Source organism: Oncorhynchus tshawytscha, linkage group LG19, assembly GCF_018296145.1.
Source record: "Oncorhynchus tshawytscha isolate Ot180627B linkage group LG19, Otsh_v2.0, whole genome shotgun sequence".
In the NCBI taxonomy this organism is placed as follows: domain Eukaryota; kingdom Metazoa; phylum Chordata; class Actinopteri; order Salmoniformes; family Salmonidae; genus Oncorhynchus; species Oncorhynchus tshawytscha.
This window is the reverse complement of record NC_056447.1, coordinates 54,548,768-54,575,929: the sequence shown is the minus strand read 5'-3', so window position 1 is coordinate 54,575,929 and position 27,162 is coordinate 54,548,768. Positions and strand designations below refer to the sequence as shown.

The following is a 27,162-nucleotide window of genomic DNA, read 5'->3' as shown; positions in this document are numbered from 1 at the left end:
GCCTGCTATAGGACAGACACTTCAAAAAGTGGCCTGCTATTGGACAGACACTTCAAAAAGTGGATTGCTATAGGACAGACACTTCAAAAAGTGGCCTGCTATAGGACAGACACTTCAAAAAGTGGCCTGCTATTGGACAGACACTTCAAAAAGTGGCCTGCTATAGGACAGACACTTCAAAAAGTGGATTGCTATAGGACAGACACTTCAAAAAGTGGATTGCTATAGGACAGAAACTTCAAAACGCGACCGATCTGTTTCTAAACGCACTACTTCACGTCTGAGCTCCAAAAGCCCAGGCCACTTTGGAGAATTTAAACTATGAATGAAACACAGAACACGTATTGGAATTGTTTAGTAAACCAGATGAAGAAATAATTGAAAGGTTAGAGTAGACCTATGTTCAGAGACTAACTTCCACAATCTATGTTTACAAGCCATTCAAAATGTATTTCATGTGACGTTAAAATGGTGAGAGGCCAGTACGCTTTTAACCCCTTGGGTACCTTACAATCACAGCAATCCTGAAACTGCCGGGTAGGGCAACAGGTACGCATGCTTTTTCCTCGCGTGTATGTTTTCTTCAAATGATGACACTAGTGCAGACCTCTGCGTAGTTTGATCTGTCGACCTAACGAGCTACATGTATTTGGGTCAGAGAAGACATTGTTTTCCTGTACCTTTAAGAGTGGGGCGCAGTGTGCAGGACTACACTGGGGACGTAAATTCAAACACTTGGCTCCTCCTAATTTTACGGTTTCGTTTCCTGGAGGTCGAGCCTGTCGTGTTGTTGACAAAAACACGTAACAAATATCGTTTTTTACTGGGCAAAATGGGTCAGTCGTTGCCGACCCCGGACTGCGAGCCCTCGGTGTGTCCTTTGTGCCACGGTTTCTGTCGGAATCCGACCGCGCTGAGATGCAAACATATTTTCTGCTACTGCTGTATACAGGAGTTATGGAGTGGTTCGCCCACCGGTCCATACTACTGCCCCGAGTGCAAGGAGGAGTACAAGACATTACCGGTGGGGTTCAAGAGAGACACTACCGCAAGTCCGTGGCGACATGAAGCGCCTGCACGTACACGCACCACCGCAGCCACAGGTAACTTCCCGAATTCACCAGACACTTCTGCCCATGCGCAATTAGGCTGGGGACAACGATACAGGGGTTTATTCATTACGCCGATTCTGTTACAAAACGTTTTGCAACACAAACCGTTTATTTCAAACGGAAAACCTTTTGCAACGAAAACGAGAATTTAATATTGGACCAATTCTGATAGGTCCCTCCACGCTTCATTCCGTTTGCTCTGTTTGGTTCATAAACGGTAAACGGTTTCCCGTTCCAATAAATACACCCCAGGTTCGCTGACTAGTCATGGGAACGAACATTTCCAAAGGTAGGCTACTGCTGGGGAAGATGTACCTGTGTAATGGTACTTGGCCTACAGTTTAAAACAATAACACATTGTTTAATATGGTGATGATGACTTGGCTATGATAGAAACATTAACAACAATATTACGCTATATTGACTGACGCACACGAGTAACGACACAGGTCAAAGTCTACTGAAGTCCATTGACTTGCCTTAAAATCAATCGACCTTATTCTATCTTAAAATAATATGATATTTATGATATTTCCCATCATTTTTTAACTCTGCATCATTGGGAAGGGTTTGTAAAGCAAGCATTTCGCTTAAAGTCTACACCTGTTGTATTCTGTGCTGTGACAAATACAATTTGATTTGATTTAGCTAGGTTTGTGTCCTTTTGATGTAACCTAAGTAGGCCTAATCACTACTAATTTATTTGTGTTATGTATGTTGTGTTGGGTATACAAGGCAGAGCCAATGAAGAGGATGTCATTGAGATCAATTCGGCGGGCTGGACCCTTGGGAAGAGAGCCTCCATCTCTCAATCCAAGCGTCTGTTAGGGAAGAGACCAGCCAGTTCTCCTGTCCCAGGAGGCCATCTTCACGACAACAAGAGACAAGCCACTGGCAGCTCCTCTTCCTCCCACTCCAGTGGACAGTCTGGTGACCGTAAGAGACCCGCCACTTCCTCTTCCTCCTCTTCAGCCAATCAGAACACGTCGTCTGACGTCGAGTTGTCCAGTGAGGAGGAGGTGCCAGCAGCACCATTCTCCTTAGCAACCAAACCGTCTAGTACTGCGTCCGTCGCCGTCAGAGGTCCGGACCTGACACGTGATAGGTCTAGGTCCCCTAGGAGAGACCCACCCATTGAGCTGGACCAACCCCCTGCTGCAACAGAACCTCTTACAAGAGAACCCCTGAATGACCCTAGAAAATCACCTGAAGCAGCCGCAGGTCACATGACCAACACATCGCCAAGAAGAATCACCACCGTTGAACTGGACCCACCTCCACCCCCTGCAAGAGATCCGTACACACCCGCCAAGAATCCTGCTGAAACGACCCAAACAAGCCATTTACGTTTAGCCACCCCTACGAAGGAGAAGCCTGTTGAAGCTGAGCGGGAGCCTCTTCCAGAGATCTCCAACAGATCTGGTCCAATCGGCACCTCCACCTCTCCTACCCGTGCTGCCAACAACCTGTCCCCTGGACGTACCAACCTGTCCCCCAGCCTGGCTCGTCAAACCTCTAGGGAGACCTTCCTACCCTGCCACTATTGCCCCAGCCAGGGCTCTCTCCCTGCGGTGAAGACCTGCCTAGTGTGTGGAGCCTCCATGTGCTCCGACCACCTCCGGCCTCACCTGGAGTCCCCTGTCTTCCAGAGCCACACCCTGGTACCCCCTGTGGAGGACACCTCACCCTGGAGGTAAGGTTTCACTCTTATTTGGGGAGAATCTCAATTGTATTTCCTTTTCTGAGCTGCACAAAGTGAAATTCCTAACAACTTTGCAGTAACGTCTTGAATTCTTGTAAATACTTTTTGTTTCAACATTTCATTTAAAGTTGACGATTGTTTTATTTAATTTATGACAAATCATTAAACAACTGGCAGCAAGCTGTAGTATAACTTACATTGTCATCAGGTGCCCGGAACACCAGGAGATGAACCGAATCTACTGCCGTCAGTGTAGTGTGTGTGTCTGTACCGTGTGTACCGTGATCGGATCGCACCGGGACCACGCTTGCGTCAGCATCAGAGAGGCTGAGAGGGAGCTGAGGGTGAGAAACGGAGGAGTATTTACCAAACACATACCAACATACCAAAAAAATACCTGATCACATCCCAGTTGTATGAGCCGTAGTATTACTGTTGTCTAAGTATCGTTAGTGGTGAATAAACATATCACACGTGTTATAGTATAAATGCGTGTTTCAGAGAGCTAAAGCATGTTTTCTATTGACGGCAGGATGACGTCACTGTGTTTTTGTCTTGCAGGGGAACCTGAAACAGGAGATGAAGAAGATGCAGGGAACGGAACAGTCTTTAATCAGCAGAGTGACTGAGATGACAGAGAAGAAACAGAGATTCCAGGTAAGAACAGGACCTCAGTTGGACCAGGTATTTTTTTTTTTTAGGTCTGACCTGACGCAAAAGCCTAATAATGTACACACCCTGTATCCCTCTAAATCAAATGTTACAGTTCACCATACAGTGAAATGCTGAATACAACAGGTGTAGTAGACCTTACAGTGAAATGCTGAATACAACAGGTGTAGTAGACCTTACAGTGAAATGCTGAATACAACAGGTGTAGTAGACCTTACAGTGAAATGCTGAATACAACAGGTGTAGTAGACCTTACAGTGAAATGCTGAATACAACAGGTGTAGTAGACCTCACAGTGAAATGCTGAATACAACAGGTGTAGTAAACCTCACAGTGAAATGCTGAATACAACAGGTGTAGTAGACCTCACAGTGAAATGCTGAATACACCAGGTGTAGTAGACCTTACAGTGAAATGCTGAATACAACAGGTGTAGTAGACCTGACAGTGAAATGCTGAATACAACAGGTGTAGTAGACCTTACAGTGAAATGCTGAATACAACAGGTGTAGTAGACCTCACAGTGAAATGCTGAATACAACAGGTGTAGTAGACCTTACAGTGAAATGCTGAATACAACAGGTGTAGTAGACCTCACAGTCAAATGCTGAATACAACAGGTGTAGTAGACCTCACAGTCAAATGCTGAATACAACAGGTGTAGTAGACCTTACAGTGAAATGCTGAATACAACAGGTGTAGTAGACCTTACAGTGAAATGCTGAATACAACAGGTGTAGTAGACCTTACAGTGAAATGCTGAATACAACAGGTGTAGTAGACCTTACAGTGAAATGCTGAATACAACAGGTGTGGTAGACCTTACAGTGAAATGCTGAATACAACAGGTGTTTTTTATTTAATTTAATTTCACCTTTATTTAACCAGGTAGGCTAGTTGAAAACAAGTTCTCATTTGCAACTGCGACCTGGCCAAGATAAAGCAAAGCAGTGTGAGCAGACAACACAGAGTTACACATGGAGTAAACAATTAACAAGTCAATAACACAGTAGAAAAAAAAGGGGGGAAATCAAATCAAATCAAATTTATTTATATAGCCCTTCGTACATCAGCTGATATCTCAAAGTGCTGTACAGAAACCCAGCCTAAAACCCCAAACAGCAAGCAATGCAGGTGTAGAAGCACGGTGGCTAGGAAAAACTCCCTAGAAAGGCCAAAACCTAGGAAGAAACCTAGAGAGGAACCAGGCTATGTGGGGTGGCCAGTCCTCTTCTGGCTGTGCCGGGTGGAGATTATAACAGAACATGGCCAAGATGTTCAAATGTTCATAAATGACCAGCATGGTCGAATAATAATAAGGCAGAACAGTTGAAACTGGAGCAGCAGCACAGTCAGGTGGAAGTTGAAACTGGAGCAGCAGCAGGAAAAGAGTCTATATACATTGTGTGCAAAAGGCATGAGGAGGTAGGTGAATAATTACAATATAGTGTAGTAGACCTCACAGTGAAATGCTGAATACAACAGGTGTAGTAGACCTTACAGTGAAATGCTGAATACAACAGGTGTAGTAGACCTCACAGTGAAATGCTGAATACAACAGGTGTAGTAGACCTCACAGTGAAATGCTGAATACAACAGGTGTAGTAGACCTTACAGTGAAATGCTGAATACAACAGGTGTAGTAGACCTCACAGTGAAATACCGAATACAACAGGTGTAGTAGACCTTAGGCTATATACAGGGTGTTATGGTACAGAGTCAATGTGGAGGCTATATACAGGGTATTACAGTACAGAGTCAATGTGGAGGCTATATACAGGGGTTCCGGTACAGAGTCAATGTGGAGGCTATATACAGGGTGTTACGGTACAGAGTCAATGTGGAGGCTATATACAGGGTATTACAGTACAGAGTCAATGTGGAGGCTATATACAGGGTATTACAGTACAGAGTCAATGTGGAGGCTATATACAGGGGTTCCGGTACAGAGTCAATGTGGAGGCTATATACAGGGGTACCGGTACAGAGTCAATGTGGAGGTTATATACAGGGGGTACCGGTACAGAGTCAATGTGAAGGTTATATACAGGGGGTACTGGTACAGAGTCAATGTGGAGGCTATATACAGGGGGTACCGGTACAGAGTCAATGTGGAGGCTATATACAGGGGGTACTGGAACAGAGTCAATGTGCAGGGGCACCAGTGTCGAGGTAATTGAGGTAATATGTACATGTAGGTAGAGTTAAAGTGACTGTGCATAGATAATACACAGAGTAGCAGCAGCGTAGAAGAGGAGGGGGGTGGGGGTCCATGACCAGGGTCCATGATGCTCCATGACCAGGGTCCATGATGCTCCATGACCAGGGTCCATGATGCTCCATGACCAGGGTCCATGATGCTCCATGACCAGGGTCCATGATGCTCCATGACCAGGGTCCATGATGCTCCATGACCAGGGTCCATGATGCTCCATGACCAGGGTCCATGATGCTCCATGCATTAGACGCACTACTACACTGGATGTGTCTGTACGTTAGGCGTTTGGATACAACTATGTCTACATACTGTCACTATGTCAACCCTGACTCCTCCTCTCCCCAGGTGTTGCTAGGTGACGCGCGTGCGGGTGTGCAGCAGCAGTACGAGACCATGCGTGAGGCCCTGCAGCAGGAGGAGGACACGGCCCTGCTGTGTGTGACTCGGGTAAATAAGGAAGAGAACCCAGGCTCAACTCTAGCCTAAAAAACAAACAATGAATCTGGGCTTGGAAGTCAACCGAGGTGGCTGTAAACCTGCAAATGCATGTATTCTAGTAGGATAATGGTGGCTTAAAGCTGAAAATAAGAGAAACAAAGCCTTAATTGTGACTGCAATTAAAGGGGGGGAGAAACAGTTCAAGGCTAGAACAAAATCATGGGCTATACTTTAAGTAGGAACACCGTTGTCGCGCAGCCTGGCTCAATATAAGTAGGCTTTGATTGAAGCTTAGCGTTACATTCAAATCTCCCTACCATCACATCACAGCCAATATGACACCAATGTCCGTGACAACTGGAATTCGTCCTGATTGGAGGTACACAACACACTCCCTGCCTCTCGTCATGAGGTGGAAGTGACAGTCCGGGTGTTACCTAGAACCACATACTGGATTTTTAACAAGGTCGTTAGCATTAGGCAACAAAGACAATGTCTTGCCCTGACCTAGCTCAATATCTAGGTGTCCATGAAGTGACCATCGACTTGCCACCTTTCGTACTGAATAAGTTTGTAGGGGGCAACAGTTTGATTAAATATATAATTTATCGCTCTCATGTGCTCATTTCTGTCCATGAAGAACCGAAGATGTGCTACCTATTTGTAGCATTTCTGACATTTCTAACATGTTTATTTGTTTTAAATCCAAAGCTCAGTTCTAACACTGGGTCTCAACTCAGTTGCTTGGCAACAACACAATTAATACTAAATGACAAAAGCCTGCTCGTCGAACATCTCATTCCACAATCATGGGCATTAATATTGAGTTGTCGCCCCCCTTTGCTGCTATAACAGCCTCCACTCTTCTGGGAAAGCTTTCCATTAGATGTTGGACCATTGCTGCGGGGACTGATGTTGGGTGATTAGGCCTGGCTCGCAGTCGGCGTTCCAATTAATCCCAAAGTTGTTCGTTGAGGTCAGGGCTTTGTGCAGGCCAGTCAAGTTCTTCCACGCCGAACTCGACAAACCATTTCTATATAGACTTGTCATGATGAAACAGGAGAGGGCCTTCCCCAAACTTCAAATGGCTAGCTAAACATGACATGTAAACAGATAAACAGAGCCTCTGTTGTACACTGACTGCAGCTTGGTAGCATCAGAAAAACTCCACGGTTTCTAACATCCATAATAAATTCCAGTACGCTGCTTCTCCTGTCTTCTTGCCATTTTAATTCCGAATGTGTGCTGATTTAACAGTGCCAAACTAACAAAGACCTGGTATTGCAGTACCTCCAGGAACGGTGCACCCCCTGCCGTTGTAAATATAACTTATATTATTTTACTTTCACTTTAATCTGAATGTGTGCTGATTTAACAGTGCCAAACGAAACAACTCTGCCAGGTGTTGGATATTTGTCAACAACTCTGCTATGCAAGGCCATTCCAGTGGCGCAGCTCAGGCTTTTCATGTGGAAATCTTGTATAATGCACACATTTAACAGAGAATCTACTTCCAGTGTACAAACCATGACAATTAAAAAATAAATAATAATAAATAAATGTAAAAAATTAAGTGAGAAGTAAGCATTAGTCTGAAGAAAGGAAATTCCCATGAGCACCACGATGCCTACTCCACCCATGCTCTACCAAGGTTTTACAGCACCACGATGCCTACTCCACCCATGCTCTACCAAGGTTTTACAGCACCACAATGCCTACTCCACCCATGCTCTACCAAGGTTTTACAGCACCACGATGCCTACTCCACCCATGCTCTACCAAGGTTTTACAGCACCACAATGCCTACTCCACCCATGCTCTACCAAGGTTTTACAGCACCACGATGCCTACTCCACCCATGCTCTACCAAGGTTTTACAGCACCACGATGCCTACTCCACCCATGCTCTACCAAGGTTTACCAGCACCACAATGCCTACTCTACCCATGCTCTACCAAGGTTTTACAGCACCACGATGCCTACTCCACCCATGCTCTACCAAGGTTTTCCAGCACCACGATGCCTACTCCACCCATGCTCTACCAAGGTTTTACAGCACCACGATGCCTACTCCACCCATGCTCTACCAAGGTTTTACAGCACCACGATGCCTACTCCACCCATGCTCTACCAAGGTTTACCAGCACCACAATGCCTACTCCACCCATGCTCTACCAAGGTTTTACAGCACCACAATGCCTACTCCACCCATGCTCTACCAAGGTTTTACAGCACCACATGCCTACTCCACCCATGCTCTACCAAGGTTTACCAGCACCACAATGCCTACTCCACCAAGGTTTTACAGCACCACAATGCCTCCTCCACCCATGCTCTACCAAGGTTTACCAGCACCACAATGCCTACTCTACCCATGCTCTACCAAGGTTTCACAGCACCACGATGCCTATTCCACCCATGATCTACTAACGTTTTCCAGCACAGCTTTGACCTGCTACAGTAGCTATGTTGGTCTATTGTAATTTAAACAATGTGTATGCAGGTTGCTTAGGATTCAAAACCTGTGAATTTCCTTTTATTTTTCAACCTCAGACCAATGCCTACTTCTCACTTAAAACGTAGTTAAAAATTTTTTTTTAAAGTGCATTAGTGTGAGTTTTTATTATGTGTGTGTGTACCCAGGAGGAGAGCAGGGCGGTGGGGGGACTGGAGGAACAGCTGACACAGCTACAGGAAACCCTCTCCTCCCTCCAACGGGGTCTTCATACTCTGGAAGGGCTGGCTGACACCCGGGGCGCCGCACGCGTACAGGAACAGTCCTTCATCATGGTACTTCCTCAATCCTCTTACTTCCTGTAGGAACATAGGGCACATACTAAAGGGTACTACTACAAGGAAAGTGTTTGTGTGCATACCGCACCTTGCCCTGACCTAAATACACATGGAACAGTGGCTTGTCTCTTGTTGTCGTGACGATGGTCACCGGGAACACACGTTTTCTTATATTTTTGTTTTGTTCTTGACAGGAGTACAGTAAGATAACCAAAAGGTAAGCAACTATTATACATGACGATAGGCTAATTCTCATATAGTTTCTAAGAAAGAAACAAAGTTTAGAAAAGTGAAATAGCTAGAAAAGTTAAGTCCTACCAAGTCAGAACTGAGTCAGTATGTTAAGTAGAAAACCTTGTCTAAGCTCTTTTATATAAGTATAGAATCATTTTATAAATTACTTAGACCACTATTCCCAAACAGATTTATTACCTTGGTGAAAATATGTATACTACGTTTTTCTGTAGATCAGCCCGCATTTCCTGTTGTAGCATTGTGATGCTGTAGTTAGCATTGTGGCGTGTACGGATGCTGTAGCTAGCATTGTGACGTGTACAGATGCTGTAGCTAGCATTGTGAAGTGTACGGATGCTGTAGCTAGCATTGTGGCGTGTACGGATGCTGTAGCTAGCATTGTGGCGTGTACGGATGCTGTAGCTAGCATTGTGAAGTGTACGGATGCTGTAGCTAGCATTGTGGCGTGTACGGATGCTGTAGCTAGCATTGTGAAGTGTACGGATGCTGTAGCTAGCATTGTGGCGTGTACGGATGCTGTAGCTAGCATTGTGAAGTGTACGGATGCTGTAGCTAGCATTGTGGCGTGTACGGATTCTGTAGCTAGCATTGTGGCGTGTACGGATTCTGTAGCTAGCATTGTGGCGTGTACTGATGCTGTAGCTAGCATTGTGGCGTGTACTGATGCTGTAGCTAGCATTGTGAAGTGTACGGATGCTGTAGCTAGCATTGTGGCGTGTACGGATGCTGTAGCTAGCATTGTGGCGTGTACGGATGCTGTAGCTAGCATTGTGACGTGTACGGATGCTGTAGCTAGCATTGTGACGTGTGACGGACGCTGTAGCTAGCATTGTGACGTGTACTGATGCTGTAGCTAGCATTGTGACGTGTACTGATGCTGTAGCTAGCATTGTGAAGTGTACGGATGCTGTAGCTAGTTTCCGGTATATTTACAGAATAAAAATAGTTGTATAACAGTTTCTTAGTTATAGTAGTACAGCCAGTATTGAGAGTAAACCTCATATCCTGTCTCCTCTCCCTGCAGTGTGTCTGAGAGCTGTTCTGTGGAGGAGCTGGAGGTTCCACAGGAGGTGGACAGGGCCAGGCTGAGATGCCTACAGCAGTGGACTGAGAGGCGGCTGGTCTCAGTGGTCATCTCCCTGCCTGACCGGGACCCCTTCAGGCTGCTCTGTAAGGGACACCCCCCCGCCCCCTGCATCTCATACAGTACCTACACCAAGGGTTCCCAAAATTTTTGTCCTGCGGCCCATAAAATATGCGACCCCAACTTGTGAAAAAAAGTGACGTAATCAACGGCAAATGTTTACTTAAAAAAATATTTAAAAATCGGGCTATGACCATCTGTTACAAATCAGTCTGACAGAACATGACAGTATTTAAATCGGAAGGAAGTAACTGAAATGCATCAGAAAAGGTATTGGCAAGTTCAGAAGACAAGGCAAATAATTGTTGTCTGATTTTCTGTTTAGAAATTAACGTTGTTAATGATCTTTAAACCCCTAGTCTGATTTAGTGCCTGGTCTTGTCCACTTGGTCCCTGTAGAAGGAAACTGAAGACACACGTACGTGTTCGTGAGTGTCTTATCTGTCAGTGAAAGGTAATATGATAATAAAACATAATATGTTGTAGCTTTAAAGTTCAAAAAGAAACGTTTTGTAGGAAGAAAACAGAAAGCGCGGCTATCTGAGGTGACTGACGCTCTATTAAACAAGCACGATTTTTAATTTCATAGTTTTCTCTCGCGATCCCGTTTTAAAATCAGGCCCTTTCCCTAGTTTGGGAAACGCTACCTTACACCATACCAGCTCCCTACTAAAAGGAAGTGGATATATTCAACCAAGGGTATTAAAATAGGTTACGGTTAGGATTAACATTAGAGTTTAGGTTAAGGCATTGGGGTTAGTGATCCGCCATCCGGAACCATTCCAAATCTGCCTGTCTATATCAATCACAGCATCCCAGACAAGTTCTGTTAGACACAATGCCAATGACTATGGGTAGTTTTTTGACTGACAAACCTCTTCTGCTGATGCCCCTCGTGTGTGTGTGTGTGTGTGTTCTGTGCAGATGGCGCCAGCCCCGTCTGGACCCGGACACAGCCCACCCCAAGCTGCTCATCTCTGAGGAGAACAGGAAAGTGTCTTACAGCGAGGTCCAGCAGGCCTACCCGGAGCAGGGGGCTCGCTTTAGCTCCTTCCCCAGGTCCTGGCCTCTAAACCCCTGGAGGGAGGCCGTGCGTACTGGGAGGTGGAGGTGGAGGAAGACGAGGGAAAATGGAAGGTAAGAGGTCAGAGGGTGTACCGTTTGGGGTCAGAGGGTGTACCGTTTGGGGTCAGAGGGTGTACCGTTTGGGGTCGTTTGGGGTCAGAGGGTGTACCGTTTGGGGTCAGAGGGTGTACCGTTTGGGGTCAGAGGGTGTACCGTTTGGGGTCAGAGGGTGTACCGTTTGGGGTCAGAGGGTACCGTTTGGGGTCAGAGGGTGTACCGTTTGGAGTCAGAGGGTGTACCGTTTGGAGTCAGAGGGTGTACCGTTTGGAGTCAGAGGGTGTACCGTTTGGGGTCAGAGGGTGTACCGTTTGGGGTCAGAGGGTGTACCGTTTGGGGTCAGAGGAGGTTATAGACAGGCAGATTACTGTTTGTTTCTAAGCGTCTGCTAAATGGCATATTATTCTAATATGTTACAAGAGGAGATTTATAATTTCTCATTTTTAATAATTTTATTAAGGTAAAACATCACATAGCATATAGTTAGTAACGCATCACAACGTTTTCACATTCCCGATTGCATTAACTGAGCCCTGTCAAGAGGACATCATTGATTTAGATGTACAGAAACCCTTCGTTGGCACTATTTAGCGAAATCAAATGTCCCTACCTAGTACAGCGTTGTCATAGTCCCCTGCGCTTATCTACAGGTGGGAGTCTGCGAGGGTCAGATCGGCCGTAAGGGCCAGAAAGACACCTGCCGTATCGGCTTCAACCCCTATTCTTGGTGCCTGCTGAGTGAGAAGGGGAAGATAGAAGCCCTGCACGACAAGGTATGTGGATGTGATCGCTGATGTGGATGCTTCCGTAAAAGTCATATATAGAATTGAATCAGATCTCTATGAAAGCGTCTATGTACAACACCAAGAGAAATTCCTAGGGACATTTTTGTTGTTGTTGTTGCCACATTGCTTTACATTCTCTCTCTCGTTCTGATTCCGAAGGTGGCTGTCCCTGTGGAGGTCGACGGACTGGGAAGGGTTGGGGTGTTGCTGGATTTCGAGGAGGGTAGCCTGTCGTTCTATAAAGTGGCACAAGGGGGCGCTCTGAGCTTGCTCCATTGTTTTAAACAGAGGTTCAGTGAACCATTGTATCCTGCACTAGCCGTGTCTAAAACCCAGCTCAACATCCCTGATCTGTTCCAGGCAGAATCTGTTAAGTCAGAGTAGTTACACGGGTACTTCAGGTCTCTATAAATCTTTTTTTTTTTAAAGGCAATCTGTGATTCAAACAACAACAAGGGGTCAATCCGCCACTATTTTGTTCTGTAAACCGCTGATGAGTGGGGCTAGAGAAGGGAATGGTTCCAGACAGGCTCAGTAGAATAGTGCACAGTGGGGAAGATAAGTTTTCTATAGATCATAAATACCTTTTTTGTGTAAGCAATAAAACATTTTTTTTTTAAACTTTTTATAAATGTTAATCAAATAGAGGATCGCTAAGAGAAATCTCAACGATAATCTTAAATTATTCTTATGTTTCATTCTTTTCAAATGTAGATGTAAAATGAGAAGCATCAATACACTGAGTGGACAAAAAATTAGGAACACCTGTCCTTTCCATGACATAGACTGAGAAGCCGAAAGCTATGATCCCTTATTGATGTCACTTGTTAAATCCACTTCAATCAGTGTAGATGAAGGGGAGGAGACGGGTTAAAGAAGGGTTTTTAAGTCTTGAGCCATGGATTGTGTATGTGTGTCATTCAGAGGGTGATTGGGCAAAACCAAATAATTAAGTGCTTTTGTACAGGGATATGGTAGTAGGTGTCAGGCGCACCGGTTTGGGTCAAGAACTGCAACGCTGCTGGGTTTTTCACGCTCAACAGTTTCCTGTGTGTATCAAGAATGGTCCTCCACCCAAAGGACATCCAGACAACTTGACACAACTGTGGGAAGCATTGGAGTCAACATGGGACAGCATCCCTGTGGAACGCCTTCGACACCTTGTAGAGTCCATGCCGTGATGAATTGAGGCTGTTCTGGGGGAGGGGGGTGGCAACTCAATATTAGGAAGGTGTTCTTAATGTTTTGTATACTCAGTGTAGAGATCTCTGTTCAGTATAATCTGCATTGCTTGCGGTTTGGGGTTTTAAGTTGGGTTTCTGTACAGCACTTTGTGATATCTGCTGATGTAATAAATGGCTTTATAAATACATTTGACTTACCCTTCCATTTCCTGACCAGTTGTCTGGGCTTTTGTTTTGATGTGCCAATTTGTAGGCATGTTCTCTGGGTTTGATGCTACCAACACCATGAAACTGGTCTGCGAGATTCTTGATATGTTTATCAAGCTCAGACTCTGTGTCATCAGATACAACTTTGTGTTCCTCTGCTCCTCTAAGTGGAGGGGCGGCAGGGTAGCCTAGTGGTTAGAGTGGAGGGGCGGCAGGTAGCCTAGTGGTTAGAGTGGAGGGGCGGCAGGCTAGCCTAGTGGTTAGAGCGTTGGGCTAGGAACTGAAAGGTTGCAAGTTCAAATCCCCGAGCTGACAAGGTACAAATCTGTCGTTCTTCCCCTGAACAAGGCCGTTAACTGACTTGCCTAGTTAAATAAATGTTTTTTAAAAATACTCTCACACAGGTATGTTTTTCTCAGTGTACCTCTTCAGTGACATTCTGTTTTTTGTCCTGCTACTCTACTGGACCTGGTTGCTCTCTAAAGAACCTCAAGGGAGGGTTCTGTGTTCTAGACCCCTGTGTTGCGTTCCCTCTCCCTAGAGGCGTGCGTAACACCCTGCTTGTTCTACATTTGTTTACACATATCTGCTATGTAACGATACACACGTCACAGTCTGGAGTTTGTGTACATGACGTGTTTTTAAAATACTATGTGTATTATTTATAAAACAGACTAAAATGTTTTTATTTGTATTGGGTATTTGATTCGATTTATTAGGACAATGCTTTTGCTTCACTCTGCAGTCCAACTCAATTGGGTTGAGGTCAGGTGATTGTGGAGGCCAGGTCATTGATGCAGAACTCTCATTCTTGGTCAAATAGCCCTTACACAGCCTGGATGTTGTGTTGGGTCATTGTCCTGTTCAAAAACAAATGATAGTCCCACTAAGCGCAAACTAGATGGGATGGCATATCACTGCAGAATGCTGTGGTAGCCATGCTGGTTAAGTGTGCCTTGAATTCTAAATAAATCACTGACAGTGTCACCAGCAAAGCACCCCCACACCATCACACCTCCTCCTCCATGCTTCACTGTGGGAACCACATATGCAGAGAGCATCCGTTCACCTATTGTGCATCTCACAAAGACACGGATGTTGGAACAAAACATCTCTAATCTGGACTCACCAGACCAAAAGGACAGATTTCCACCGGTCTAATGTCCATCTAATGTCGTTTTTCTTGGCCCAACAAGTCCCTTCTTATTAGTGTCCTTTTGCTTTGTAGCAATTCAACCATGAAGGCCTGATTCATGCAGTCTCCTCTGAACAGTTGATGTTGAGATGTGTCTGTTACTTAAACCCTGTGAAGCATTTATTTGGGCTGCAATTTCTGAGGCTGGTAACTCTAATGAACTTATCCTCTGCAGCAGAGTTAACTCTGGGTCTTCCTTTCCTGTGGCGGTCCTCATGAGAGCCAGTTATCTCTAATGAACTTATCCTCTGCAGCAGAGGTAACTCTGGTCTTCCTTTCCAGTGGCAGTCCTCATGAGAGCCAGTTTCATCATAGCGCTTGATGGTTTATGCAACTGCACATGAAGAAACTTTTAAAGTTCTTGACATTTACCAGATTGACTGACCTTCATGTGTTAAAGGGCTCCAGCGGTCTCTACAGTCCCTGGTTCAAATCCAGGCTGTATCACATCTGGCCTTGATTGGGAGAACCATAGGGCGGCGCACAATTGGCCCAGCGTCGTCCGGGTTTGGCCGGGGTAGGTCGTCATTGTAAATAAGAATTTGTTCTTAATTGACTTGCCTAGTTACATAACAACTTTAAACATTAAAGTAATGACAGACTGTTGTTTCTCTTTGCTTATTTGAGCTGTTCTTGCCAGAATATGGACTTGGTCTTTTACCAAATAGGTCTATGTTCTGAATACCACCCCTACCTTGTCACAACACAACTGATTGGTTCAAACACATTAAGAAGGAAAGAAATTCCACAAATTAACTTTCAACCAGGCACACCTGTTAATTTAAATGCATTTCAGGTAACTACCTCATGAATCTGGTTGAGAGAATGCCAAGAGTGTACAAAACTGTCATCAAGGCAGAAGGTGGCTACTTTGAAAAATCTAAAATATATTTTGATTTTGTTGAACACTTTTTGTTTTTTTTGGTTACTAGATGATTCCATATGTGTTATTTCATAGTTTTAATGTCTTCACTATTATTCTGGCCAGTACTGTGCCATGAGGTGTTTTTTATTTTATTACTATATAAGTCCACAAAGCCTCTTTCATGCTAGGTTTAGGACCTCATATTGTATCCTATAGAGACAACTGACGTATACAACTATCTGTTTTGATTTAGATACAAGCAGTATGAAACCTGGAACACTAACAAAACAGTGGGCAGCACCGATTTCTCTATCAGCCCTATAAGGCAGCACCTATTTCTCTCTCAGCCCTTCAGGGCAGCACCTATTTCCCTATCAGCCCTTCGGGGCAGCACCTATTTCTCCATCAGCCCTTCGGGGCAGCACCTATTTCTTTATCAGCCCTTCAGGGCAGCACCTATTTCTCTATCAGCCCTTCAGGGCAGCACCTATTTCTCGATCAGCCCTTCAGGGCAGCACCTATTTCTCTATCAGCCCTTCAGGGCAGCACCTATTTCTCTTCTCAGCCCTTCAGGGCAGCACCTATTTCTCTATCAGCCCTTTGGGGCAGCACCTATTTCTCTCTCAGCCCTTCAGGGGAGCACCTATTTCTCGATCAGCCCTTCAGGGCAGCACCTATTTCTCTCTCAGCCCTTCAGGGCAGCACCTATTTCTCGATCAGCCCTTCAGGGCAGCACCTATTTCTCGATCAGCCCTTCAGGGCAGCACCTATTTCTCTCTCAGCCCTTCAGGGCAGCACCTATTTCTCTCTCAGCCCTTTGGGGCAGCACCTATTTCTCTCTCAGCCCTTCAGGGGAGCACCTATTTCTCGATCAGCCCTTCAGGGCAGCACCTATTTCTCTCTCAGCCCTTCAGGGCAGCACCTATTTCTCGATCAGCCCTTCAGGGCAGCACCTATTTCTCGATCAGCCCTTCAGGGCAGCACCTATTTCTCTCAGCCCTTCAGGGCAGCACCTATTTTCTCTCAGCCCTTTGGGGCAGCACCTATTTCTCTCTCAGCCCTTCAGGGAGCACCTATTTCTCTATCAGCCCTTCAGGGCAGCACCTATTTCTCTCTCAGCCCTTCAGGGGAGCGCCTATTTCTCTCTCAGCCCTTCAGGGCAGCACCTATTTCTCTATCAGCCCTTCAGGGCAGCACCTATTTCTCTATCAGCCCTTCAGGGCAGCACCTATTTTCTCTAGCCCTTCAGCCCTTCAGCCCTTCAGGGCAGCACCTATTTTCTCTCTCAGCCCTTCAGGGCAGCACCTATTTCTCTCTCAGCCCTTCAGGGCAGCACCTATTTCTCTATCAGCCCTTCAGGGGCAGCACCTATTTCTCTCTCAGCCCTTCAGGGCAGCACCTATTTCTCTCTCAGCCCTTCAGGGCAGCACCTATTTCTCTATCAGCCCTTCGGGGCAGCACCTATTTCTCTATCAGCCCTTCAGGGCAGCACCTATTTTCTCTCAGCCCTTCAGCCCTTCAGCCCTTCAGGGCAGCACCTATTTTCTCTCAGCCCTTCAGGGCAGCACCTATTTCTCTATCAGCCCTTCAGGGCAGCACCTATTTCTCTCTCAGCCCTTCAGGGCAGCACCTATTTCTCTATCAGCCCTTCAGCCCTTCAGGGCAGCACCTATTTCTCTCTCAGCCCTTCAGGGCAGCACCTATTTTCTCTCTCAGCCCTTCAGGGCAGCACCTATTTTCTCTATCAGCCCTTCAGGGGCAGCACCTATTTCTCTCTCAGCCCTTCAGGGCAGCACCTATTTCTCTCTCAGCCCTACAGGGCAGCACTTCTTTCTTCGTTTTTAGTTTTTAAAATGTCACAATGAATTCAATTTTTATCCTGGAAGCACAGGAGGTTGGTTGGGGAGGACAGGGGAGGATTGGGGAGGACAGGCTCGTGGTAATGGCTGGAGCAGAATGAGTGGAGTGGTATCAGGCACATGGGTTCCATGTGGAAGGCCCTAAAAATTGTCAAAGACTCCAGCCACCCCAGTCATAGACTGTTCTCGCTGCTACTGCATGGCAAGCGGTACCGGAGCACCAAGTCTAGGTCCAAGAGGCTTCTAAACAGCTTCTACCCCCAAGCCATAAGACTCCTGAACATCTAGTCAAATGGCTACCCAGACTATTCACATTACCCCCCTCCACACCACTGCCACTCTCTGATGTCATCTATGCATAGTCACTGTAATAACTCTACCTACTTGTACATACTACCTCAACTAACCGGTGCCCCCACACATTGACTCTGTACCGGTACCCCCTGTACATATTGTTATTTTTTACTGCTGCTCTTTAATTACTTGTTACTTTTATCTCTTATTCTTGTCCGTATTTTTTGAAAATGCACTGTTGGTTAGAGGGCTCGTAAGTAAGCATTTCACTGTGAGGTCTACTATACCTGTTGTATTCAGCATTTCACTGTAAGGTCTACTACACCTGTTGTATTCAGCATTTCACTGTAAGGTCTACTACACCTGTTGTATTCAGCATTTCACTGTGAGGTCTACTATACCTGTTGTATTCAGCATTTCACTGTAAGGTCTACTACACCTGTTGTATTCAGCATTTCACTGTAAGGTCTACTACACCTGTTGTATTCAGCATTTCACTGTAAGGTCTACTACACCTGTTGTATTCAGCATTTCACTGTAAGGTCTACTACACCTGTTGTATTCGGCGCATAACATTTCATTTGATTTAACTAGAACCAGACGTTGGAGAGTAACTAACTAGAACCAGACGTTGGAGAGTAACTAACTAGAACCAGACGTTAGATCGTAACTAACTAGAACCAGACCGTAGTAGTCTCCACTGAGTTCCAAGTTAATTGTCTTATCCTGGTGGAGTTCCATGTCAATTGTCTTATCCTGGTGGAGTACCATGTTAATTGTCTTATCCTGGTGGAGTTCCATGTTAATTGTCCTATCCTGGTGGAGTTCCATGTTAATTGTCCTATCCTGGTGGAGTTCCATGTTAATTGTCCTATCCTGGTAGAGTTCCATGTTAATTGTCCTATCCTGGTGGAGTTCCATGTCAATTGTCCTGGTAGAGTTCCATGTCAATTGTCCTGGTAGAGTTCCATGTTAATTGTCCTATCCTGGTAGAGTTCCATGTTAATTGTCCTATCCTGGTAGAGTTCCATGTTAATTGTCCTATCCTGGTAGAGTTCCATGTTAATTGTCCTATCCTGGTAGAGTTCCATGTTAATTGTCCTATCCTGGTGGAGTTCCATGTCAATTGTCCTGGTAGAGTTCCATGTTAATTGTCCTATCCTGGTAGAGTTCCATGTTAATTGTCCTATCCTGGTAGAGTTCCATGTTAATTGTCCTATCCTGGTAGAGTTCCATGTTAATTGTCCTATCCTGGTAGAGTTCCATGTTAATTGTCCTATCCTGGTAGAGTTCCATGTTAATTGTCCTATCCTGGTAGAGTTCCATGTTAATTGTCCTATCCTGGTAGAGTTCCATGTTAATTGTCCTATCCTGGTAGAGTTCCATGTTAATTGTCCTATCCTGGTAGAGTTCCATGTTAATTGTCCTGGTAGAGTTCCATGTTAATTGTCCTATCCTGGTAGAGTTCCATGTTAATTGTCCTATCCTGGCGGAGTTCCATGTCAATTGTCCTGGTAGAGTTCCATGTTAATTGTCCTATCCTGGTAGAGTTCCATGTTAATTGTCCTATCCTGGTAGAGTTCCATGTTAATTGTCCTATCCTGGTGGAGTTCCATGTCAATTGTCCTGGTAGAGTTCCATGTTAATTGTCCTATCCTGGTGGAGTTCCATGTCAATTGTCCTGGTAGAGTTCCATGTTAATTGTCTTATCCTGGTAGAGTTCAATGTTAATTGTTTTCTCATCCTTCTTCATTGTGATCCACAATGCGTCAGCCAATCCAATGATTACTCCTACCGTTAGTAAATAGTTTGTGTGTTGATGCACAGTGAGTCTGTAATCATTACTAATGCGCTGTACTGCGTGTGGCTCATTAAAGCCAGTGTGTCCGTTAGCTGCGTGATGTCTTTGGGAGTGTTCACAGACCACAGTGCCGCGCTGCCAGGAGACGCTTAGTAGGCCGCTGTGATGCCACGTAGCTCTGTGTGTGTGTGTCAGTGCGCGCCATGCTCTGTGTCTGAGACAGCTGCTGTCTGTCGGCTGCCATCCTGCAGCCAGGCCTCGTCCCAGATGGCATCCATGGGACTCTGGTCAGACGTAGTGTACTATGGTAGAACACTTCTTTATTGTAATATTCACTCTGAAGACACTGTTTCCTCTTCCTGCTCTGTGTATCACCTTCCTTTTTGTTTTTCTCTCAGGTTTTATTCTCTTATGTCTGGTCTCTTCTGTCTCCTCTCCTCTGTCCTGTTTGCCTCTTCTGTCTTCTGTCTTGTCTCTTTTATACTGTTTGTCTCTTCTGTCTTCTGTCTCCTCTCCTCTGTCCTGTTTGCCTCTTCTGTCTTCTGTCTCCTCTCCTCTGTCCTGTTTGCCTCTTCTGTTTTCTGTCTTGTCTCTTTTATACTGTTTGTCTCTTCTGTCTTCTGTCTCCTCTCTTCTGTCCTGTTTGCCTCTTCTGTCTTCTGTCTCCTCTCCTCTGTCCTGTTTGCCTCTTCTGTCTTCTGTCTTGTCTCTTTTATACTGTTTGTCTCTTCTGTCTTCTGTCTCCTCTCTTCTGTCTTCTGTCTCCTCTCTTCTGTCTTGTCTCTTCTGTCTTCTGTCTTGTCTCTTCTGTCCCGTTTGTCTCTTCTACCTCTGCTAAAGTCCTTCATTATAGTAGTCTGTCTGGTAGGACAAAGGTTCCTGCTGCTCTCCTTGTCCCTCTCCACCACACCCCTCGTCGCGAGACAACATTACTTAGGTTGTGTCCCAAATGCCACCCAAAACCTACATCAGGGATGGGTGACTCCAGTCCTCGGAAGCCTGATTTAGTGTCTCACACTTTGCCCCAGCTAACACACCTGACTCCAATAATCATCCGATTATGATCTATTGGTTTAGAATGCAATTAGTATTAATTACGGTGTGTTAGCCAGGGATAGAGGACAACGTGTGACTTTAGCCCTTTGACAACTGTAGTTAACCATCCCTGCCCTACATAGTGCACTACTTTTAACTAAGAGTCCTATGGGCCTTGGACAAAGGTAGAGAACAGGGTGCTGTTTTGGACGTAGCCGTACTTAGGAAAAGAGGGATATTCCTTCACAGCTCTGACGTGTGTGTTTGTCCTGACTGCCCTGTGTTGGCATGGCAACGTGTGAGCTTCTGGTCCCTGGCATCTGACTAACCCGGTCACCGGTGCCACAGTGTCTCTATCGCTCTCTCTCTATATATCTCTCTCACACACAGACACGAAAGCTGGTCTCTGGCGGCTCTGACGCCGAGGCCACCTGTGGAACGGTGTCAACAGAAATCAGATGAGGATGTGATGAGACTGTTATTGGGTGACACGCCTATTAATTTCTCCATCCTACCTTCCCTCCCACCTATTCATTTCTCCATCCTACCTTCCCTCCCTCCTATTCATTTCTCCCCTCATCCTACCTTCCCTCCCTCCTATTCATTTCTCCCTCATCCTACCTTCCCTCTCCTATCCTTTTCTTCCCTCAACCTACCTTCCCTCCCTCCTATTCATTTCTCCCTCATCCTACCTTCCCTCTCTCCATTCATTTCTCCCCTCATCCTACCTTCCCTCTCTCCTATTACCATTCCCTCCCTCCATTCCTACCTCATCCTACCTTCCCTCCCTCCTATTCATTTCTCCCCTCATCCTACCTTTCCCCCTCCTATTCATTTCTCCCCTCATCCTACCTTCCCTCCTCCTATTCATTTCTCCCCTCATCCTACCTTCCCTCCCTCCTATTCATTTCTCCCCTCATCCTACCATCATTTCTGCCTATGAATTTCTATCTCCCCCTCTATTCCCTCCCCCTCTATTCCCTCACCCTGCCTATTCATTCATTACCCTTTTCTATTCCCCGTGCAGACAAATCAATCCTCCGTGTGCACCTTCACACAAAGCAGGCCCTATTGACTTTCATGACTGAATCTTTCATCTTTCCCCTGTTTGTTTGTTTGCCCGTCTGTGAGCAAGGTCTTTATATTGTGTAACAGAAATACCTTGTGGAATAGAGGTGAAACTTACATGGGCTTTTGAATCAGGGGCATTTCACACAAACACTCCATTATCTTATTTTTTAAAGGTGACGTTAGCATTACTGATTATCTTATTTATTTATTTAAAGGTGACGTTAGCATTACTGATTATCTTATTTATTTAAAGGTGACGGTAGCATTACTGATTATCTTATTTATTTAAAGGTGACGTTAGCATTACTGATTATCTTATTTATTTAAAGGTGACGGTAGCATTACTGATTATCTTATTTATTTAAAGGTGACGGTAGCATTACTGATTATCTTATTTATTTAAAGGTGACGTTAGCATTACTGATGATCTTATTTATTTATTTAAAGGTGACGGTAGCATTACTGATTATCTTATTTATTTATTTAAAGGTGACGTTAGCATTACTGATTATCTTATTTATTTTTTAAAGGTGACGTTAGCATTACTGATTATCTTTTTTTTTTTTTTTAAAGGTGACGTTAGCATTACTGATTATCTTATTTATTTATTTAAAGGTGACGGTAGCATTACTGATTATCTTATTTATTTATTTAAAGGTGACGTTAGCATTACTGATTATCTTTTTTTTTTTTTAAAGGTGACGTTAGCATTACTGATTATCTTATTTTTTTTTAAAGGTGACTGTAGCATTACTGATTATCTTTTTTTTTTTTTTAAGGTGACGTTAGCATTACTGATTATCTTATTTATTTATTTAAAGGTGACGTTAGCATTACTGATTATCTTATTTATTTATTTAAAGGTGACGGTAGCATTACTGATTATCTTATTTATTTATTTAAAGGTGACGTTAGCATTACTGATTATCTTATTTATTTATTTAAAGGTGACGTTAGCATTACTGATTATCTTATTTTTTAAAAGGTGACGTTAGCATTACTGATTATCTTATTTATTTATTTATTTAAAGGTGACGTTAGCATTACTGATTATCTTATTTATTTATTTAAAGGTGACGGTAGCATTACTGATTATCTTATTTATTTATTTAAAGGTGACGTTAGCATTACTGATTATCTTATTTATTTATTTAAAGGTGACGTTAGCATTACTGATTATCTTTTTTTTTTTTTTTAAAGGTGACGTTAGCATTACTGATTATCTTATTTATTTATTTAAAGGTGACGTTAGCATTACTGATTATCTTATTTATTTATTTATTTAAAGGTGACGTTAGCATTACTGATTATCTTATTTATTTATTTATTTAAAGGTGACGTTAGCATTACTGATTATCTTATTTATTTAAAGGTGACGTTAGCATTACTGATTATCTTATTTATTTATTATTTTAAAGGTGACGTTAGCATTACTGATTATCTTATTTTTTTTAAAGGTGACGTTAGCATTACTGATTATCTTATTTATTTATTTAAAGGTGACGTTAGCATTACTGATTATCTTATTTATTTATTATTTTAAAGGTGACGTTAGCATTACTGATTATCTTATTTTTTTTAAAGGTGACGTTAGCATTACTGATTATCTTATTTATTTATTTAAAGGTGACGTTAGCATCACTGACGTCACCGTTGCTCCCGGGCCGATAGTCTGAAAACATTGTGCCGTCTGACGTTAAGACTATATATTGACAAGCCCTGTAATCCATTTGGAAATATAATGAAATTGAACCCACACATGTACTGACATGCTGATTAACTTCTTGTCTGGTCACAGTATTCATTGAATGAGGCATATCTACACTGAACGAGGCATATATCTACACTGAACGAGGCATATATCTGCACTGTGAATGAGGCATATATCTACACTGAACGAGGCATATATCTGCACTGTGAATGAGGCATATATCTACACTGTGAACGAGGCATATATCTACACTGAACGAGGCATATATCTACACTGAACGAGACATATATCTACACTGAACGAGGCATATATCTGCACTGTGAACGAGGCATATATCTACACTGTGAATGAGGCATATATCTGCACTGTGAACGAGGCATATATCTGCACTGTGTGTGTGAAAGGATATTGAGATACATGATCTAAATCACACAAGTTCATCTCGCTGTGCATCATATTTCCAACAGCTTTATTGCACCTGAGGTCATTGTGGTAAATGTGTATTTTTACTCCTAGTGTTGTTATTAGGATATGTTCCTAATGGTAACCTGTTCCCCATATAGTGTACCCTATGGGCTCTGGTCTAAAGTAGTGCACTATATAGGGAATAGGGTTCTATAGAGCTCTGGTCTAAAGTAGTGCACTATATAGGGAATAGGGTTATACAGGCCTCTGGTCCAAAGTAGTGCACTATATAGGGAATAGGGTTCTATAGGGCTCTGGTCCAAAGTAGTGCACTATATAGGGAATAGGGTGCCAGTAGGGACTGATCCTTGGTGCTTAAAGGCCATTACTGCTAACTGCTATGTAATCTCCTCTCTCTCTGCCCACGTTGTAATGGAGATGCCCTTTACTGTGGCCAAATGAACCATCAACGTATCAACACACAGTGATTAGGAGGAGACAGAGGGGCCAGGGAAGAGACAGAAAGAGAGGGGCCAGGGAGGAGAGAGAGAGGAGACAGGGAGAGAGGGGCCAGGGAGGAGACAGAGAGAGGGGCCAGAGAGGAGACAGAGAGAGAGGGGCCAGGGAGGAGACAGAGAGAGAGGGGCCAGAGAGAGAGAGAGAGGAGACAGAGAGAGGGAGAGAGGGGCCAGGGAGGAGACAGAGAGAGGGGCCAGAGAGAGGGAGAGAGGAGACAGAGAGAGAGGCCAGAGAGAGGGAGAGAGGGGCCAGGGAGGAGACAGAGAGAGGGGCCAGAGAGAGGGAGAGAGGAGACAGAGAGAGAGAGGCCAGAGAGAGGGAGAGAGGGGCCAGGGAGGAGACAGAGAGAGAGGGGCCAGAGAAAGAGAGAGAGGGGGCAGAGAGAGAGAAGGGCCAGAGAGAGGGGAGAGGGGCCAGAGTTAGAGAGAGAAGGGCCAGAGAGAGGGAGAGAGGAGACAGAGAGAGGGAGAGAGGGGCCAGGGAGGAGACAGAGAGAGGGGCCAGAGAGGAGACAGAGAGAGAGGGGCCAGGGAGGAGACAGAGAGAGAGGGGCCAGAGAGAGAGAGAGAGGAGACAGAGAGAGGGAGAGAGGGGCCAGGGAGGAGACAGAGAGAGGGGCCAGAGAGAGGGAGAGAGGAGACAGAGAGAGAGGCCAGAGAGAGGGAGAGAGGGGCCAGGGAGGAGACAGAGAGAGGGGCCAGAGAGAGGGAGAGAGGAGACAGAGAGAGAGAGGCCAGAGAGAGGGAGAGAGGGGCCAGGGAGGAGACAGAGAGAGAGGGGCCAGAGAAAGAGAGAGAGGGGGCAGAGAGAGAGAAGGGCCAGAGAGAGGGAGAGAGGGGCCAGAGTTAGAGAGAGAAGGGCCAGAGAGAGGGGAGAGAGGGGCCAGAGAGAGGGAGAGAGGGGCCAGAGAGAGAGAGAGAAGGACGAGAGAGGGCGATAGGAGACAGTGAGGGAGAGGGCATCTATCTCATACTGCAGCCTCTCTATGGATGGGAGGGCTTCAGCTCTGGTGCCTCCCTGTCTCTATCTCTGTTTGTAGTCTCTCTCTCTCTCTCTCCCCCTTAACCCACTAGCTGTCTCTCAAGACGTCTGTCTCTGAGCTTGTAAGTTGGCCAATGTGTTCAGGAGTTAAGAGTTTTTTCGGATGACTTTTGGAGACGGCTCTGTGTTTTTTTTTTTTTTTTGTGTCTGCCTTCAACCTCCACGGTCAAATTGTCAGCTAGGAAAGGTCTCCTCTCGTCTCAATGCTGTCTGGGTCCTAGCATTTCACTGACTGGGTTCCCTAGCAACCTCTTAACACATACTAGACATTTTTTGTACCATCACATATTATTCTGAATGAATGTGAACTTGCGTTCTTGCTACGTCTCGAAGCAGGTAAACGGAATGGTCTCGTCGAGCCAACACTCCTACAGTATATGTGGTAATAGAGCTCGCCAGTCCTAAAACCACAGAAATTAGTTACGTGTGGTTGGTTCAGCCATCCCTACGGGGGAAAATGAATGGGGAATTTAAAATTGAGTTTTGGGATTACCGCCGAAAATAAGGTCGGAGATTAACACAAGTTTAGATCATTTGCTCGTTTTTTTAAAAATTACATAAATGCTTCAAAATTAAACAAAAAAAAGTGACGTTAGCTGATAATCTTTATCTCATAGAACAAAACGTATGAGATCTCCTAAGCCTGTGTTTACCACAGACCTTATTTTCGGGTGTTTCTCCCCCCAAAAAACTACGAAAATGCCCTTTAATTTCCCCATAGGATTTGTCCAACGAACCATAGAGGAACTAGCATCTACAAAAAGACGCCATTACTATTTCTGGCTATAGCAGAGCAATGTTTTTTTAAACAGCCGAAAATGTATAGACATTTTCCTCATATTTGAGACTTGTTTTTATTTATTTTTTAATTAACCTGAATTACGCAGTAACAGCCTGTTACATTCTGAAATTGTAGCCATAGCTGCAGGCCTGCACTGAGCCACATAAAACTACGGAAGCCCATCCCCACCAAAAAACACATGTCGAATGTAGATCAAACCAATAGGATATGTATTTGTAACATTGTGTGATAGTTTCAGAGGTGGCACCACAGGTCTTAAGAGTGGTTGGGTGGAAATGGTTTTCCTGATCTGGTAGTAGACCAACCTAACCAACTCTGGACCCTACATGGTGCAATGCCATCGTAATAAACTGTTTTATCTGGGCTGTTATGGGGCCAGAACCTTTCTTATGAATCAGGGCATATTTGTTGGGGGCTGCAGGTACAGAGCCTTGCAAAAGAATTCATCCCCCTTGGTGTTTTTCCCATTTTGTTACATTACAACCTGTAATTTTAAAGGATTTTTCTTTGGATTTCATGTAACGGACAGACACAAAATAGTTCAAATTGGTGAAGTGATTTTTTTTTTAAATGACTTGGTTCAAAAAATATAAAACGCAAAAAGTGGTGCTTCCATAAATGCATATTCACCCCCTTTGCTGTGAAGCCCCTCCCCTTTGCGGCGAAGCCCCTCCCTGTTGCTGGGAAGCCCCTCCCATTTGCTGTGAGGCCACTCCCCTTTGCTATGAAGCCCACCCCCTTTGCTATGAAGCCCCTCCCCACTGCTATGAATCCCCTCCCATTTGCTGTGAAGCCACTCCCCTTTGCTGTGAAGCCCATCCCCTTTGCTATGAAGCCCATCCCCTTTGCTATGAAGCCACTCCCCTTTTCTATGAAGCCCCTCCCCTTTGCTATGAAGCCCCTAAATAAGATCTGGTGCAACCAATTATCTT

The 27,162-nt window shown here is 44.7% G+C and overlaps 1 protein-coding gene and 1 long non-coding RNA gene across 2 annotated transcripts; both read left to right on the top strand.

The window, feature by feature from the left end:
• Positions 1 to 654: 654 nt before the first annotated feature.
• Positions 655 to 11,407, top strand: si:dkey-29p10.4. The gene is made up of 9 exons (XM_024422404.2): positions 655 to 1,103; positions 1,848 to 2,805; positions 3,023 to 3,158; positions 3,376 to 3,471; positions 6,050 to 6,151; positions 8,786 to 8,932; positions 9,130 to 9,152; positions 10,215 to 10,360; positions 11,259 to 11,407. Exons 1-9 carry the CDS (start codon positions 833 to 835, stop codon positions 11,405 to 11,407), a joined length of 2,028 nt encoding a protein of 675 aa, XP_024278172.2. The 5' UTR covers positions 655 to 832.
• On the top strand, positions 11,385 to 12,619 carry LOC121840105. Its single transcript, XR_006079413.1, has 3 exons — positions 11,385 to 11,471; positions 12,107 to 12,229; positions 12,401 to 12,619. It is a non-coding gene; the product is annotated as an uncharacterized LOC121840105 (long non-coding RNA).
• The last annotated feature ends 14,543 nt before the right edge of the window (positions 12,620 to 27,162 follow it).